Genomic DNA, 19,733 nt, shown 5'->3' on the forward strand with positions numbered 1-19,733 from the left:
TAAGATTTAATTTTTTAAATTATTTTAAATTAAGGGGGCTAGATGAAACTTTATTGATTAGCAAAGAGTAAAAAGTGATGAATTTTAGTAGATATTAATAAAATAATGGAAATATAAGAATGATGCAACAAACAGGGATCGATCTTGGGACATTATCATAAGAAATAAACTCTCCACCATTGAGCCAAAGTACTTGCTGCTGCTTATTATTACATAAACATATATATAAAATATTCCAGCCCGGGCTAAAGCACACCCGAGTCTGAGCGTGGTTCCGCCACTGCTTACAGCTTGCAGATTTGTTTACCAAATCATTGTCCTCTTCGCGCTTTCGTTTTTTGACTGACAAACTCTCGATGCTCATTGCTATCGCATCATGAGTTTGAGGGGGGATGTTAGCATAATTAATATGCTATTAGAGTAATGACCAAGTATAAGACTTGGAGTAGTGGTCAAGTATAAGATATTTTTCTTTATTATATCTTAGCTTTCCCTATATAAAGGCCTCCTTTGTTATTCTAGACTCTATGACTTTCTCTTCTATTGTTAGCCTCTATTTCTTTTGTATCTTATTATTCTATTCAATAAATGGTTTCAGATTACTCCATTAATGTTATCATTTATTACTTGTACAATTTCGTATACTTACGAAAATAATCAATATTGGCCTGGTTGGAAACACTCATATTGCATCTTTCAAAAGGTGTGGGTTCGTCCTACCCCTATGCAACCAGTGCTGAATTAAAGAATGAATAACTTTGCTAACTTCTACTAACACGTAATTTGGTTAATTCTAGATTTGATAAAAGCAAATTGTTTAAATAAAAGATAAAAAATATTCCCCACATATTTATTAAGAATATTTCTTTAAAACTACATAATGCATAATGATTTTTGAATTTGAAAAGAAGGCATTTGATTCATTAAAAAACAAAAAGTGAATATTTACCCAAAAAAATAATAAAAAGTGAGAAAAATGAGTATTTATTTATCCAAAAATTACATAAAAAGGAAAATAAGACTATTTCTTCAATAAGAGACACTCATTACTGTTTCTTTCTTAATTAGATTTTTTCATTTTATAAAAATTAAAATCAAACTTTAATTACAAAGATTTAATAATTAAATATATTAATAAATAATGACTAATATGTAAAATTATGAAATGTTTTAATAAGTAAACTATATATTTTAAATATTTATTAAAAGATAAGAAAAAAGTTTTGATAAATAAACTATACATTCTATATGTGTAAAAAAAATGAGAATTGTTTAATAAATAGAATTATCATTTTTATTTTATGCTAAATAATATTTCTAATTTATCATATACTTATTAGTTTTGTATGATTTAAACTAGTTAATTTAATCTTACATATCAATGATAAATATAAAACATAAAATTGCCTTTTATCCTCATTCTCACATAAATTTACTGAAGCAAACTACGAAAAAGTAATTATTCTTATTTTCTTTCATGATATTAAATTATACATTTCAATTTATATAAATTAAAATTTACAATATTCCATTATTAGACTACCCATATACCAGCAATTTAACACGACAAATCACTTTCCAAAAACATAAAGTATGTAATGTGACTTTCAATTTACAACTACAATAGTAACATCGTGTCTTAAGAGTTAGATCGCCGAACAATAATTTTTATTTTTCAAAGGAAACTTTATTTTATCAAGTGCGAAAATTAAAAAAATCATTTATTAAATATAAAAAATGTTTTTATTTTTTCGTCCAAAAATTAGTTTAAAAGGCCGACAATTGTCCATCAAACTGGGCCGAAAAAGTAATTAAAAACAAGCCCAAATCCAAACAAAAGCCCAAAACATGAACCAAAAAAGAGTTTTCTAAAATTAGAACAGTTCTCGATTCAAAACCCCAAACAGAAGCCATCTCTCAAATTTTTCACTTGCGATTTGTAATTAACAATTTTGGTCACATTTAACTTCTCTTCTCCTAATAATAATCCCTTTCTTCTCTTCTATCACTAATAATAAACTCCCCGTTTTGTTTTACAAAACTTAAATTTTCTCTCGTTTTTTTTAAATTTTTTTTGCGTTTTTTTGTATGATTTCACGAGATCAATTACGTGAAACAGTTACTTCTACTGCTGATTTCTCTAATTTTCTTCATCCGAGATCTGCCTCCAACACTTTCAATCACAAACAGTTAGTTTTCTTTACACTAAATTAATTGATTTTAGTTTTTGTTGGATAAATTTATTTGATTTTGTGTGTGTTTTTGTTGTTGTTGTTGTTGTTGTAGGAGATGAAGAGAACGAGAGATGATTGTTTAAGTTCTCAATTTAAACGTCCGTTTACTGCTGCTGCTGCTGCTTCTCGTGGAGCAGATTTGTAAGTTTTTTTCATTTTTTTTAAACGGCTTGTATTTTAGGTATTTTTAATGTGCTGTTTAGTTTTTTTACAATGTGTGTGTTTTTTCTTAATTTTGTTTGTAAAGCTGTTTTCTTTTGATTGAATTTGAAATTAATAAGTTAATTAGCTATTCTACTGCATGTATTTTTAATTGTGAAGCCTGTTTTTTTTAGTTGTGATCTTGTTTTTTAGCTACTTGAGATTAAAAGAATTGGTTTGTGAGTTTTTTGTTTATTTTGATAAGGAATTCTTATTGAATTGTAGTTGCATGTATGCTTTTTTGAAATGTGCTACAAGTGTTTTATCTTTCGATGTGATTTTTGAGTAATTTAATGATAGTTTTGGAAATTTTGAAAATTTCTGGCCTTGAAGCTATGGGCAGTCTCAAATTCCGGAAAATGGGGAAGGGGGAGGAGGCGGCGGCGGCGGTGGAGGAGGGGGAATCGCTGGCGGCTGTGGTACTTCCCAGAAACTAACTACCAATGATGCCTTAACATATTTGAAGGAAGTGAAGGACATGTTTCAAGATCAGAAGGATAAATACGACCTGTTCCTTGAGGTCATGAAAGATTTCAAGGCTCAAAGGTCAGTTCTTTTCCTTTTCTTTAGTTTTTATAACGACAAGTGCTGCTTTTGACTGTTAAGACTTACGATTCTGTACTGTTTCTGGCAGAACTGATACTGCTGGTGTCATTGAAAGAGTGAAACAGTTATTCAAGGGTCATAACAACTTAATTTTTGGATTTAACACATTTTTACCAAAGGGATATGAAATAACAGTAGTTGAAGAGGCTCCGAAGAAAGTTGAATTTGAAGAAGCTATCAACTTTGTAAACAAAATAAAGGTGAAAATTTAATAAACTTGGTCCAATTTCTTCTTTTAGAAATGTATTCAATCTATCTTGTTTATGGGTTTAAACTGTTTTTTTTTATTGCCGACAGAAACGATTCCAAAATGATGAACATGTTTATAAATCATTCCTTGACATATTGAATATGTATCGGAAGGAGCACAAAAACATAAATGAGGTCTACAGCGAGGTGAAGATTTATAACAATTAGCTGTCTTTATTAAATAATTTGCTGTTTCTATCTTCTGAGTGCATGACTTCTTTTTAATTATTTACTGTTTATTTGTTCTGATCATTTTAGGTTGCTACTCTCTTTGAGGACCATCGAGATTTGCTTGATGAGTTCACTAGATTCCTACCAGATACTTCGGCAGCACCCATGACCCAAAATGCCCCATGTGGACGAAATTCTCTCCAATGTTACAATGAGAGGAACTCCAGTGCACCCTCCTCGCGGCAAGTGCATATGGACAAGGTGATTTTAACTATCTCTCTTGCATTTTTCTCATTCTTTTGATGATTGGGCATGAGCAGATTATAATTACTCAACTAAATATATCACATATCTCGAGAAGGATGAATTAGTAGATTAACTAATCTGTTACAAATGTATTCTTAATGGTGAGAAAATGAATATCTTTCAGCAACGACGGCGGGATAGGATTGTTACATCCCATGCTGAACATGATCCTAGTATGGATCGACAGGAGTTGGTTGATGACAAAGGAATGATTAAAATGCATAAAGATCACAGAAAGCGTTCTGAGAAGGAAATTAGAGATAGGAGAAATTGTGATGCTGTTGATAGGGAGCCCGAGCATGATAGCGATAGGGACTTCAGCTTGCAGCGTTTTTCTGACAAAAGGAAATCTTCAAGGAAGGTTGAAGGTTTTGGAATGAACTCTAATGTTTCTTCTTACGATGACAAAGACAATTTGAAGAGTAAGTCACTCGTTCTGTCTCTAATTATAGATATTTGTATTTTCAAAATTCTCGTCTTCCTTGGTAAATAGGAGCATAATATTACCCATTTTCTTTGAATTCTAACAAATAGTAGGGTTCTGTAATCTTTTTAGTATTTCATCTATGTATTCAGAATCTTCAAATACAGAAAACAGTCAATAATACTGCACATTGCTTAAACTATGTCTCAGTCAATTTGGGAATTGTTTTGTCAGAAGTTGTGATGTCATTTATATGCAGTGACGAAGTTACTCTGTAGTAGTTTGTAAAACTTCATCCGCACACATTAAATGGGAGCTCTAATGTGGCACTCAATTAATGAAATACTTATGATGTTATAATAACACTTTTACACAACTTAAATTCCTACCTAAATTTTATAAATAATTTAAAAAAATCTCCTTTGAAGCGCTAATTAAAGATTAGCGCAATTTGTTTTACCAAAGTAACCATGTATTTTTAGTGATAATAGTCTTTGTGATAATGTAGCACTTAGGATTTGGATTACATGAAACAGAAATGAATAGACCAATAACCAATTTAGTGGGAAGAGATTGAAGTGGATGAGAAGGTGTAGATTAAATTCTCATCTCAGCCAAAATTAATACACAATAGTCCTCATAGTGTTACTTGTAATACGTATTTTGAAAATTAATTCTGACCATTATGGACAAACTATCAAAATTATTAACCCTTTTTATGATATGTTTTACGTGTATTTGATTTTAACCTTTAAGAATATGAAATATTACTTTGTATTTTAATTGTGGTAAAAGTTGGAGGATTTAATTTAGTCTAGTTAATGTAGCTAACTAGCTACTTCAATTTTAAGAAATGTCTGCACGTACAAATTCTTTTGCCCCGGGGAAGACTTCGAGCCCTTCCACCCCTCTGTTATACAAAATGGATGTATTAAAACAACTTAGTATCTGTATTTTCACCTTTCTTTAGCATTTAACTTTCTTGATATCCTATTATGGTGATTTTCTCGTACAGTATGACAAGGCATACACTTTATTTTGTTGTTTGAGATTATAGCACTTCTGGATGTAGACTAAGATTTTTTTGATGTACTGGAACCAGAAGGTGTTAAATTCAACAAAACTCCATAGTTTTGTTTAATTGGTGCGAATTATAAATTATTATAATTTATATGATTTTGTGAATAGTAATTTTGTTCCAGGAGTCTGATTCAATTTTCTGTGAAGTTGGTTACAGTATCTAGTTGATATTCCTATTTCCTTATGAAGTTGGCTTTTCCTTAGTTCTAGTTGAAGTTGGCTTTTTCCTTAATTGGAGTGTTATATTCTATGCGTAAACTTAATTCTAGTGAAGACTACTAGCTGGTCCCCGGATCAGGAACCTTAGAATTCACCCTATCTGTCGATGAAAAATTTGATGTAGAGGACCATCAGCTAGCAGTTAAGATATCTGATTGATGCTCTGAGCAGTGAGCACTAAATCACCTCCTTGTTGCATGGCTTATTACAATATTTTCCAGTATGCTTGTCATCTGCTTGCCTTGTTTTGAATTAATTAGGCTGTCTCCATAAGTGTTCTTTTTTTGACATGGCCTCATGTTTGGACTTGGTCATTTATTATCTTAAATTTTTTGATGCCAGGTGTGTACAACCAAGGATTTATGTTCTGTGAGAAGGTGAAGGAGAAGTTGAGTAGTTCAGATGATTACCAGGCATTTTTGAAGTGCCTGAATATCTACAGTAACGGAATAATTAAAAGGAATGATTTACAAAATTTGGTAAGTATTAAAACCTTCTAATAGAGTTGTCCTTATATAGAATACTATTGAAAGGACTTTTTCTAACTGCACTGGATTTTGAGCGACGGTTTCTTTTTTGACTTGTAATGAGATCATGTGTTGTTTATTGTCTGTGATTCTATTCTAATGCTATTCTAATGCTGGTAAAATTCCTTCAACCAATGTGGTTACTATGTTATTCAATTTTCAGTTCTTCCGTTTTATTGGCATTGGTTATCGTATCTTGATGGAATTTGCTTCGTGTTAGTTACTCCAGCACATTTTAGATGTTAGTCAGCATACCCAATGGTAGAACCTAGGCTTGTATAATTAAGTGTTTGACCTGGCATCTGAATATAGAGCAGTTTTAACCAAACTAACAATAGGATTTGAATTAAACTCAACCTAGAAACACCTCTGAAGCTTCAAATTTGATATTTTCTAGTGTTATAATCCATTCAAGTCGGGTATATTTCTCGATATGAGGCTTATGTTGATAATTTCGCTGCATTCTAGGTGGCTGATTTACTTGGAAAGTATCCTGACCTTATGGAGGAGTTCAATGATTTCTTTGAGCGATGTGAGAATATTGGTAACTGTTGGAAATTTTCATAAGTGAAGCTTTTACTTTGGTTTTCACATCTGTCCATTTCACTTTAACTTTGTTATCCTAATATTATTTTCGAATTTATATCTTTCTTGCAGATGGGTTCCTTGCTGGTGTTATGAGTAAAAGTACGTAACATGACATTTTATTTTTCAATTTGTATGCTATTTTATAAAACCAACATTGGTTAAAACAGGGATAACTATCAAAAACTTCTTCCATGGGCTTCACCTTATATTCATATTTATAGCGTTTCTAAGGCCTGCCCTGGCCCAGTATGAGGTCATGCAGGCCTGGACTTATGAACATGCCCCTATTTATTTAATTCCTGAAGTGGATGTAGTTATTTTTTCACATGAGATACTGTCTGTGACATCGGTTGGTCTGGTTTTCTCAGATTTGTTGCAAAATGTAATGGTCTGATATCTCATTGCAGAATCCCCAGGTATTGATGGACATGCATCCAGATCACTAAAGCTGGAGGACAAAGAAAAAGAGTTGAAACGCGATTTGGATGTTACTAAAGATAGGGAAAGATACAGGGAGAAGTATACGGCAAAATCCATTCAAGAGCTGGATCTCTCCAACTGTGAACGTTGTACTCCCAGCTACAGGCTTCTGCCAGATGATGTATGAAATGTCAAAAAAATATTTTGTTAGTTTAAATTTTGAATCGGTTCTCGACCGATGTTTAACCTGGTGCTTATCCATCTGCAGTATCCAATACCTTCAGTTAGCCAGCGAACAGATGTCGGAGCTCAAGTATTAAATGATCATTGGGTCTCTGTGACTTCAGGAAGTGAAGATTACTCATTTAAACATATGCGCAGGAATCAGTATGAAGAAAGTTTGTTCAGATGTGAAGATGATAGGTATAGTGCTTGTATCTGGCACCTGATTTATCAGTTATCCTTATTTTCTTGGAACTTTCAGGACAACCAAAATATTTAATTATGGAATTTTTCTCTAAATATCTAGATTTGAGCTGGACATGTTGTTGGAGTCTGTGACCTCCACAGCTAAACGTGCGGATGAATTATTGAACATCATTAATGAAAATGAAAAAGATGCTCAGATCCATATTGATGATTATTTCACTGGTTAGTTTTATGTTTGATTTTATATTAACAAGTTTTGACATACTATTATTGACTTCCTACTTGAGCTTTATATTTGTTTCTTGCTGCCTTGTGGTTTAAGTGCTCCATTGTTATTTATTGCAGCTCTAAATTTAAGGTGCATTGAACGTTTATATGGTGACCATGGTCTTGATGTCATGGACATATTGCGAAAAAACCCAACTCTTGCACTGCCGGTTGTATTAACTCGCTTAAAGCAAAAACAAGAAGAGTGGATGAGGTGTCGAGCAGATTTTAACAAGGTTTGGGCAGAAATCTATTCAAAAAACCATTACAAATCATTGGATCACCGTAGCTTCTATTTCAAGCAGCAAGATTCAAAGAACTTGAGTACAAGATGTAAGTTTAATTTGATAATCTTATACAATAAATTGATAATATTATGCATGCGTGCATCATTCATTCTTTTCACCATCCTACTTATCTGGAGTATTAGGTCCATCTATGAGTTAGAACTTAGAACTGAGAAGTAGACTTCAAAATGATTCATATGACTATTTCTTGGACAAAAGATGCTATTAAGTAAAATCATTTGGGTTGGGCAATGTATGAATTGCTGTATTTTATACATAATTCGTTATTATATGGTATCTTAAATTTTTTAGTGTGTTTTGCTGCAATGTATTTATGCTGATTTTTTTAATTTATCTGGTGCATCTTTTTATGTGGGCAGCCTTTTAACTAGTAACCAACTACCTATAATGAAAGTACAGGCGTTTATGTAATCTTGGTTTCGTTACTTAAATTAAATTCTAATTTTTGTTTGCAGTAACACATAATAACTGTCTGCTTTTTTGAAGAATACGGTACTCCTTAAAGAAACCGTATCATTAATTTTAATATAATATTGCTTTTGTTTTTTTATTATTCTATACTATTGTCTTCATACACTTGGTGGCTTGGTGCTTATTGCTCTTCCTGGCCTTATTGACACAGTCTTGGTATCTGAGATCAAGGAATTGAAAGAGAAGCAGCAGAAGGAAGATGATGTTCTGTTAGCTTTTGCTGCTGGAAACCGGCAATCTGTAGTTCCGCATGTGGAGTATGAGTACTCTGATATGAGCATTCATGAAGACTTGTATAAACTTGTCCAATATTCATCTGGAGAGGTTTGCTCCAAAGAGCAAGTGAACAAAGTCATGAGGTTCTGGACTACATTTATGGAGCCAATGTTTGGAATCGTTTCTCGATCTAATTCCATGGAGAATTCTGAAGCTGACAGGAAATCTGGGCATCACTTGATGAGTTTCACTACATCAAACATACCAGAAAATGGTGCTGATTCTTCTATATCAAATTCTAAGCAGCTTAAATCGGCTATAAATGGAGATGAAAACACTTCGGCTGATCCTGCTAATCATTGTGGGCTAAGTTTGGCAAATGGGGATAGTTTGGCTAAAGATAGTATACCCGAATCAGACCGTGTTAGTAAAGATGATCTGTCATGTAACACATATAGACTAGAAAGAGAACACAAGGATACAAATGTGACTGACAGACTATCTGGATTTAACACACAAGTTGCCTCTGGTCAAGGTATAGCTGATTCCAAAACATCAATTATGGTGGGAGCAGAAAAAAGTCATGGAAGAAACACATTTACTGGGATTGGAGGTGTGTTTTATTTCTTTATGATATCGTTTTATTAATTCTTGGTATTTGGTTGACATGTAAACCTAGAAAAGTTATTTGTCTGAAATCTTCTGATTGCTTTGTTACCTGCATTGGATATTTAGGATCTGATTCAGCCTTGTCAAATCTTGGTGCTGCTGCTCTTGAGGATCATAAACTCAAAACAAGCATTAGCATTGCACCCTTATCAGAGGTACGCCTCAAAAGTTTCTACATATTTTTAGTTTTATATAAACCTTGAGTGGATATGCATACTAGTTGGTTGCTTCTTCCACTCTTCTCTTCCTCTTTGTTATTCTGTCTTAATTTTGGTAGTGAATAGGCATTTTTTTAATTGAAAATGATAATTGTTCACCTTTCTTGCAGCAGAAAATTATGCATTTTCTCTTCTTGTCTTGATTAGGATTTTCTTTTCCTGTGTCGAACTTACTAATTTTAGAGTCTTCAGGGTGGGATTGGAGCTAAATCTGTTTTACCAGCTAATGGAGCATTGGTGGATAGCACTAAATCTAGTAGGTACCTCGAAGAATCCACTTCACCGGCCAAAATTGAAAAAGAGGAGGGCGAATTGTCTCCCAATGGTGATTTTGAGGAGGATAATTTTGCTGTCTATGGAGATAATGCCATGCAATCTCTACTCAATGGGAAGCATAGCGTTGAGAGTCGGCAAAATGGGGAAGAATTATATTGTCAGGATCCTAGAGGAGAAAACGATGGTGATGCAGATGCAGATGATGAGGATAGTGATAATGCCTCAGAGGCTGGGGATGATGCATCTGGAAGTGAGTCTGCTGGTGATGAATGCTCCAGGGAAGAGCATGAAGAGGATGAAGATGCAGAACGAGGTGATGTTGATGGGAAAGCTGAGAGTGAAGGTGAAGCAGAGGGCATGGCTGATGCACAGTTTGCTGGGGATGTGCCAGCGTCGGAACGGTTTTTTTTGTCTGTGAAGCCTCTCGTGAAACATGTTCCACCAGGTGTACCTGATGGGGGAAAAAAAGAATCTCGGAAATTCTATGGAAATGATAATTTCTATGTGCTTTTCAGGCTTCATCAAGTATGCAACTCAACTCAACTCAACTATAAGCAACCTATTTTTGTTTTTTGAAGTAAGAGATAGTCTGACCACTTTAGTCACTGGAAGTTAACAATATAAAGAACGACTACTTTGGACTGTCAAACAATCAATTTTATTATGTTACTTTTACCATTGTTTTATTAAATGAGATAAATATGAAACTGTAGCAATCAAACTTGGAAAGTTGGTGAGCCACTGCCCTTTGCTGTGCAACTTATTTGTGTCATGTCACGTGGAGAACTAATTTAAATCTAGGTTCCTTTAAAGCTGCCACTTATAGTTTTATTTTATTCATGCCACGGAATATTATTAAATAATAGTAGTAAAAATTAACACGAAGAAGGAATTTTTTAAACAGCAAGAAGCAAATTCTCAGTCAATTTTATCTAGGTAGACGAATGATCATTAACTTATTGTGGAATTAATAATTAGATTGAAAGAATACTGCGGCTTGGTGATTAACTTGTTTTAACTCTTGAAGATACTAATGGTAAGCGGGACTTTGTTTTAAAACCCTCAGAAATTTGAAATTAGCTGAAATTTCAAGTTTGCTATATGGAGTTATGTAACTCAATTGTCCTTCCTTTTTCTGAAACATGATTGTTTTCTTTCAAACTGTGCCAACTTGACTTGTCTTGTTTTACATTTTGTTTCTGCTATTTACTCCCTATCCAATTATTTGCCAGTTTCCCAATGAGAATGAGTATTTTATTTTAACCTAAATCTAATGTAAATGGATTAAAGTGGGGGCGTTTCAAACTTTTAAATTTAAGGGCATGATTGTGAAACTTGTTTGGTTGTGGGCAAGGTAGTTAAATTTTTTACCAAGTGCTTATACCTAAAAAGTGCATGTTCCTTTTAAATGTTAAAATTTTTGCGTTTTTGCGGTTGATATTTTTTATGTTTGAATGTTGTAGACCCTGTATGAAAGAGTATTATCAGCCAAAACAAACTCAACTTGTGCTGAAATGAAATGGAAAGTTCATAATGATTCAAGTACTGAAAATCCCTATGCCAGGTAACTTATTATCTTTTGCAACTCTTTCTGGAAATGATTCACAGTTGAGGAGAGCTCATAGTTTAGACTTTGCTTATAATTACTCTGATAAATTGATTCATAATTTGATGTTAGATATGAGAGTTTAAGCCCAGATCATCTTATATTTTACAAAATATGAGCTTATCTTCTTACAATTCTACTTTTTTTTTGGTTTATAAAAGGAAATACCCTTGTTGGAAAAAATTCGTATGATGTTTAGTCCATATGTAAAAGTCTAATAAGAACTGAAAACACTTAAAGACATACACTTACTACTAGTTCACAGTTTCCATTTTCTTAGCTCATCAAAAAGGAAATAATTGTCTTTAGCTTCTTAACTAGCTAACTTGTAAGTTTAGGCGGTTGAATATGAGTGAGCTCCAACTTGGCTGGGCAGAATAAAATTCAAGGGTAGGAATGAGCTCGCTTATTAATCTTGACAAATGATCCGGATTTTATACGGTGATTTTGTTGTGGAATTCTTTTGCAGCCTTTTTAAGCTACTACTGCATTCTGTTTTAAACTAGCTATTGTTGTTTGTAACTTTCTGAATTGCCTTGTAAATTGATGTTGCTTATATGCATATGCTTTCAGGTTTATGGCTGCGCTGTATGGACTGGTTGATGGATCTGTTGAGAATGCCAAATTTGAGGACGAATGCAGAGCTATTATTGGAAATCAGTCATATGTATTATTTACCCTGGATAAGTTAATATTCAAATTGGTTAAACAGGTATATTTGCTGCAATCTTTCATGTTTATATGCGTATTTTGTTTTTCGGTACTATGTTTCTGAACTTGGGTTCTTATGGCAGCTTCAAGCTGTTGTGGCTGATGATATGGACAATAAGCTTCTTCAGTTATATGAATATGAAACATCCCGAAAATTTGGGAAGTCCGTGGATTCGGTGTATTATGATAATGTGCGTTTCCTTCTTCATGAAGAGAACATTTATCGCTTAGAATTCGTAAGTCCTCCCCCTTACTCTCTTGCTTGGATATATCCACACTCCCTGTCTCCTTCTATGTGTATCTAGTACTTTTCCTGTATTATTCTCTTAAATTTGGTGCTTGGCTATTTTTTGGATTATTTTTGCAGTCCTCTTCTCCATCTTGTTTGTCCATTCAAGTGATGGAAAATGTAATTGAGAAGCCAGAGGTGTTGGCAGTTGCAATAGATCCTAATTTTGCAGCATATTTGCATAGTGATTTTCTGTCCATCTATCCTAGCAAAAAGGAGCCACATGGAATTGCACTGGAGAGGTATTAATTTTGCTTCAGATTGAATATGTTATATATACATACAATTCAGAAGTTCCTCTGGCTTTTCGCAGAAATACATATGTTTGTAAGATCTTTTATCTGACTAGCATCTAAGCACTAGAGGACTCGCCACTCGTCATGTCATCCGTGTTAGTGGTAGAATTCCTTTCATCATATACTGCATGCTTAAGCACCCATATACCTCTTCTAAACAAGTAGTTAAGGTTTTGTTTAATTGCGAAGAAGTATGAATGAGCTACCTAAACCAAAGCTTCTTGTTGACTTCATGTTTCTTATATAGTTTAATTATTTATAGCTATTTGGAATCTTATCCCAAAACCATTTGTATTGAGAACGGATGCATTGCTAAGATAATACATTGACATCATTTGCATAAGTTAGACTATTTTCTTATTTCAATCAATGTCTTGCAGAAATAAGCGAAGATACACAGATCTAGATGAACATTCTGCTATATGCATGGCCATGGACGGTGTTAAAACATTCAATGGTTTGGAGTGTAAAATAGCCTGCAATTCTTGCAAGGTATCTTACCTTTTCCTTGCCACAAAGCATTATTGAATCTAGATCCGGAATGGGTCTTTTTTTATGCCATTGGCATTTCCTATGACTATATGCTTTACATTCTATTTTTCTGTTTGATTTTTTTATTTCTTGTAATTCTTCTAATATTTTGTTTGACTGGCATCATGTTTCATTAATAGGAGTAATTGTTTTATCATTTTGGCCGTCTTTATACTGTTTGGTGAACAAGTATGCTCTAGCATATAAAATTGGTGTTATTCCTGTTAGGAAACTTATGAAGCACGGACTTGGGATATAGATACAATGTGACAGACACACCAGTGAGACAGTTTCTAAAAAATTTTCCTTTTCCTTGCCACAAAGCAGTATTGAATCTAGATCCGGAATGGGTCTTTTTTTATGCCATTGGCATTTCCTATGACTATATGCTTTACATTCTATTTTTCTGTTTGATTTTTTTATTTCTTGTAATTCTTCTAATATTTTGTTTGACTGGCATCATGTTTCATTAATAGGAGTAATTGTTTTATCATTTTGGCCGTCTTTATACTGTTTGGTGAACAAGTATGCTCTAGCATATAAAATTGGTGTTATTCCTGTTAGGAAACTTATGAAGCACGGACTTGGGATATAGATACAATGTGACAGACACACCAGTGAGACAGTTTCTAAAAATTTGGGACACTGTCAAGGATGGAATATGTTTGTAGAAGTGTATTCCCTTCGTCTCAAAGAAATAGATTTTTTTATATGTTAGGTAACCTAGAGAAAGAAAAATTGCCTTTAGGTTTTTCATTAGTATTAGGAAATGATAAATTATTAAATTATCCTTACTAAATTTTTAGTAATGTCATCATATGATATTAAATTTTTACATTGACTTGTTGACTAGAGATAAATTGGGCTTTGATTCTTGTAACTTACACTATTATTAATCCATAATGGAATGTCGCTCATTTACTCAAAGAACATAATAAGCATATCTCAGGAAGAATATAATTGATCAACCATAATAAACTATTTCCTTAAATCTAGTGCAATTGGAACTTTGTTAATCTTTTTGAGGTGGAGGGAGTATTTCTTTGTGATATTTTAAATATAAATACAGTTACTTATTTTTAGAATTTTTTAAATTAAATGTAATATATTAGACAATGATCTCCTTTATATTTTTGAAATAATATTTTTATATGCTTGTGTTTTTAATAGTTTCTTAACATAATGGAGATCAATTAATTTTATAGATATCTTGGACCAATTCGATTAAAAAACTGAGTCTCAAAACCAATTGACAAGTTATTTATAGGTTTTAGGGTTAAATATCATGTGCTATTTAAAACAGATCTGATTTTAAAAAAATTAGTGCCAGGTGTCAAATGTGTCCAAAACATGTCCTAGAGGTATCAGGGCCGTGTCTGGATAATGAAAATAATAAATTATCTTGACATGACAACACGTACGAATGCGTGTCGGAGGCGTGTTGGGTGTATCGGTGTCAGTGGAGTGTGCAACATAAACACTTCTCCTTTTTACAAGCGTTGGTGCTTCCAAGTAGAAAACTGAAGGCGTAGTTTTTTTTCCGAGACTTACCTGCTGTTGGGGGTTGAATATATCTTGCATGCCAGAAGTTCTTGCATGAGTAGATGGCTTTTCACTCCATTTTTTTTCGTTGGATGAACATCATCACCTGTTGAAAGAGATGGTGTTCTGATCTGTGATTGAAATGATTGAATGACTTTTTGTTTGGAAGGAGGTGGAGGACCCTCTTTACCCTTAAATTGTTGAAAAGTGCTCAGACTCCAATTTTGAGTTCAAGAAATGTTGAGAAAATTTTCAGGACTTCTGAAAACAGTAATTTGACCTTTTCACTCTTTTATGTTATGTTCTTCCTTATTGAATGAATCTAAATATAAATGAAATATTCACCACTTGTGACTGTTCGCATTGCCTCTCTTAGCCCTTCCCAAAATTCTAGACTGTCTATGTTATTTGTACTGTGGATCCTGTTGGACAGAAGAAACTCTCAACATAAATTATACTATCAATAGGTGCTTTTAAGCATGTATTGCAGAGATAGTGTTCAGATATATCAGGGTATATGTGGATGTGTTAACAGTAATGACCTGTTTTCCAGAATTGACTGATTTCTAATTTTTCCCTTATTTTTTTTATGTGTATCGTACTTGACTACTTAAAATTGATGTTGATGCGCCTATTTATGCTGTCTCCACCATACATTAGCACTGCCACATGCTGAAATAGTTTATAGCAACACGACATCCTTTTCACTCTTTTTTCAGTTTTCTTTTATGGATTTATATATCGTTTTAGATGGTATTTATCTCACTTCTTAAAATTGCAACAGCTGATATAGCTGATTTTAATGTGGCAGATCTCCTATGTTCTGGACACGGAGGATTTCTTCTTTAGATTAAGAAAGAAAAGAAGCACTTCATCAGAAATAAAATCTAGGAATTATGATAAAGTTCAGACAAGAAGACAACGATTCCATAAATTCTTATCAGCTTCGTGCTAATCTCTGGTTTCATCTCTGTGAGACTTAAGGTAGAAATGAGTTGCTGTGCATTTGGTTGACATTTTTTTGTTCAAATGTAGAAAAATTTAACACTTCCCTTTTTCTGTTTGTTTAGAAGTCCTTGGCACAATCAAAAAGTATAAAGGTCTTGAGACAACTTCCTCAGGTATGATCTGTGCTAATTTGCCAAGTGACTTGAGAATGGGAATGACTCATTAAAGGCCCGCGATTCGAATAACTTGTAAGGGCATCATGTTTGAGCCAAAGCTGTGTAAATAGGGTTGTTGCATGACATTTTTGTAGAAATGTATCTATTTCTGTTTTTATAGGTAGAAATTTTTCTTCCTGGTTTTTCTTCTCACGATTAACGAATTGTGGAACTTTCTGTTTGTTGACCTGAGTTTATCAGTTAAACTCCCGTTGGGACTTAATTTAATCTGTAAATGTAAAATGACGAGACAGGGTAACAGATATTATCAATATGAAGCTCCCAGTTTTCTTCAAAACGCATTTTGGTACGCAGATTTTTATGCATCAGGCATCATTGTGTTGACAGATTTGAAGATGTATCTGTTCGCCTGCGGCAGAAATTGTGGCTTTTATTTCAATATTTATTTATTTATTTATTGTGCTGCTAGAGTTGTAAAAGTGTATAATAACAATCTCACGATTACTTTCATTTAGAATTTGTTCTGGAGGGAGATACTGAGGAAATATAGGAAATTTCTGCAATCTGGTTTTTAATCTCACTTAATTCAGACAGGAATATATTTATTGTTTTATGGTATGCAGATGCTCGGGATCCCTTTTCCTTTGAGCCTCTTTCATCTCAAATTCTATTCAACTCCAAAATGTTAGGGGCACGTTATGATGGAAAGCTTCGCTGTTTGATACGGAAGTTTGCAGAGCTTTTCGAGATGAATTCTCTCAGGCTAATGTAAGTGTTTTACTTGCTCTGCTAAGTCTTGTAATGGATTATGGTTTGTTTATTTGAAGAAAATTAATAAATGAGTGCAGTTTTATCTGTGATTAATTTCTCGGTCCTGGTTTATAGAAAGATCATGTCTGCCGTTGATTATTGCCTTTCTTTTTGAATTTAAACGACATATAAATTGAATCTAGTCTACAGACCAAAGTTTGTACTCCCTTTAGTTCATAACATCTAGAAATTTTATTTAACCTTAAGTTGATTGAATCTTAAATTTAATATTTAAACTTGAATTGATGGGGTAACTTTGAGTCTAGAAATGTAGTCAGGTTTAGTCGAGTTCCGAGTAGTTCATACTTATGTATGTGCTATTTTTATTGCCTTCTAAATATAGCCCTTTTTCTCTATATCATTTATGTCGTTGCTTTGAAATATTTGGCATAGTATTGCTTAAACCTTGATGTGAAAGGCATTTTGTATTTGTCAAAAAAAATGACTTTGAAAGGGTTATTTGTATATAAAACCCTCACTTTTAATGTTTGTAGCGATTAAAGTATATTATTAAAAATGTGGCGTTTAACATCCCATCTTTTTCAAATTTTGTGTTGCGTAGCTCATTGCTGTTTTCTGACTGTAGGAAGCCTATGTGGCAAACAGATTGGGCTATGAGTTGTTCAATTCAAAACGATGTAAAAATGTGAAATGTCATAATTAAATATTTAAATATCTTTAAATAGGTTTTAAATTTTGTTATTTATGAGCTTTGAACAGGGGTAACGGTAATGAGTTGTACAATGCCAACTTTAAAAAGGTTAGAATGTAGGATGTCACCTTTCAAATAAGGTGCTTAAATTGCTATAAACATTAAATGCCGGAATTTTATGTACAAGTAATTTAAAAATAAAAGATCAGTGACATTTATTAATTGTCCACATTGTGTATATAAATACTTATTCATCCATTGTATTTTATGTAACTTGCAATTTATTTTCCATTTTAATCAAGGCTTTATAAATCGGCCTATTTAATTCGTTTTAGTATGTTCAATATCTTTTATGGCTATTTTTCGCAATCGAACCGGTTTTTTGCCAACGCATTCGACACGTCATTGCTAACTCAGCAAATTGCTGATGTGACAACACTAATAATCTTTTTAATCCAACCAGCTACTTGACAAATCACATAATAATTCAACAAAAATCAAATTTAATTGTTAAATCAAATTAATTAATTATATTATTATAAAATCCATATAAATTTTAAAGAATTAATACTTTTTAATTAACTAATTGAAAGAATTTAAATAAACCTAATTAACTAATTAAAATAAAATTATAATTATAATTATAATTAATTTAAATCTTCAATTCTTTTTTGACTGTGTCTTATATTTTTTAATCACTTTCAATTTCTCCTCACTACTTTCATTATAGGTTCTCATTCCTATAATCTTGACTTTCTTTTAAGAATCTTGATATCTGTTAGCCAGTGTTATTTCCTTACTTTACCTCTTTTTATATACTCTCTTTCATGTTTTCATAACACTATATTCTTTATACTTCTCACTATTTTTTCTTAGTTGTACTTCCTTGCAAATAGTATCAATTTTGAACTTATTTTCGGATATCAACTAGTTACCAAGTTTTATGTATCACATTTGAATTCACTTGCAACTTTGACTCCTTCAACTTTCTAGTTCAACTGTTTATTATTGGTCGTACATTTTATTGTACACTTTATAATTAAGATTTTTAGTTTTATTATAAATTTTTCATATCTTTTAATCATTTTAGGGTAATGATGGTTAAGTATTTTAATCTCTAACCTTACCTTCTTTATCTGTCTGTTCCATAACAGATTACTCATCCTTCATATCCCTTATGATTCTATACCTTGTATAGAATGTCTTTTAACTCCTTATCATTCCATAGTAACTTCCTGCTACTTATTGAATAATTGGATTCCTCTTTCGCCAACGATGTGGTTGTATAGGTGTAGGTGTAGTTGTACCATAACTATCTCACCGTGCAACACCTTCAAACTTGCTCTATGGTCATCTCAAAACTGTACTCCCGTCGCTAGTTTCTTGTATTTTCAAGGTTAATTATAATCCTGAACCTCTTTCTCATATACATAGCCTCCTTATTTATAGCCAACAGTTATCATAAATGTACTATAGCTGTTGTTATCATATTTAATCAGCTGACTATCAACTTTTAGCTCAGTTTTCAAAACATCTCAATTGAACAAAGAATGTATATTTAACATTTTTCACTTTTAGTCGGCCTGACATTCAAAATAGATGTACTATACATGTATATTTCGCTACCAGCCAGCCAAAACCACACAGTCATAAGACTCGGTTCTCAGAATTTTCATATTTTGAAACTACTGTCTCATAACAGATTTGAGATTCATTTATATACGTATATGGAGCTTATGTTGATAATTTCAATTTAATTAAAGTTTATACTTCTCATCTCGTTATTTGCACTTTTTGGCTTACTGCCAAAAATTCACGCAAGCTTTATCACAATATTGTCACAATCTAGCATCGTCTAACTCTCCACTCGACGATCGCAATGATTAAGACTTAGATAACCGTCTTAAAAATATAATGTTCCCAAATCAACTGATCCCTTGGTTTACTCTAAAGTTATTAGGATTTTACTATACCCTGTTAGTTTTCTGACAACACTTGAAACTTACTCCACCAAATCACTATCTTCATCTCCGTTACACCTTGATAACATATTCATTTAATGTTGGTTTAAGGTTTGATATATTTTTTTAAGTATATTACTTATTCGTTATATGATTTAATAATCATTTTTATTGATGAATATTTGTTAACACGACTTAACAACTCCATCAGTCGTTAACATATTCATTGATCCCCTTATTCATATCAGAGTAGTGTACCTACTTGGTTTTGAGAATATTTTTACTCCCTTTCTTTCTTTTAGATGTTTTGTTGTTGTTTATTGTTTAGGTGC

At 32.7% G+C, this 19,733-nt stretch overlaps 1 protein-coding gene across 7 annotated transcripts; it reads left to right on the plus strand.

Annotated features, from left to right (window-relative positions):
• Positions 1-1,891: 1,891 nt before the first annotated feature.
• Positions 1,892-17,737, plus strand: LOC126671850 (paired amphipathic helix protein Sin3-like 2). 7 transcript variants are annotated; one of them, XR_007639155.2, is made up of 26 exons: positions 1,892-2,189; positions 2,287-2,375; positions 2,769-2,981; positions 3,070-3,241; positions 3,339-3,437; positions 3,549-3,722; positions 3,892-4,189; positions 5,833-5,969; positions 6,486-6,561; positions 6,675-6,704; positions 7,013-7,206; positions 7,294-7,448; positions 7,555-7,676; positions 7,800-8,054; positions 8,652-9,329; positions 9,452-9,540; positions 9,787-10,404; positions 11,343-11,443; positions 12,059-12,197; positions 12,280-12,432; positions 12,564-12,727; positions 13,162-13,273; positions 15,666-15,838; positions 15,925-15,975; positions 16,602-16,746; positions 17,375-17,737. XR_007639155.2 is itself a non-coding variant. In XM_050365654.1 (24 exons), the coding sequence occupies exons 2-23, from the start codon at positions 2,290-2,292 to the stop codon at positions 15,807-15,809; spliced, it is 4,209 nt and encodes a 1,402-aa protein (XP_050221611.1). In that variant the 5' UTR covers positions 1,892-2,189; positions 2,287-2,289; the 3' UTR covers positions 15,810-15,838; positions 15,925-16,315. The 7 variants fall into 7 exon arrangements, 5 of the variants coding, with proteins under 5 accessions (XP_050221611.1, XP_050221612.1, XP_050221613.1 ...); XR_007639156.2 differs by having other exon boundaries at positions 15,928-15,975; XM_050365654.1 differs by lacking the exons at positions 16,602-16,746; positions 17,375-17,737 and having other exon boundaries at positions 15,925-16,315.
• The last annotated feature ends 1,996 nt before the right edge of the window (positions 17,738-19,733 follow it).

The sequence above is a fragment of the Mercurialis annua genome, linkage group LG3 (assembly GCF_937616625.2).
Source record: "Mercurialis annua linkage group LG3, ddMerAnnu1.2, whole genome shotgun sequence".
Lineage (NCBI taxonomy): Eukaryota > Viridiplantae > Streptophyta > Magnoliopsida > Malpighiales > Euphorbiaceae > Mercurialis > Mercurialis annua.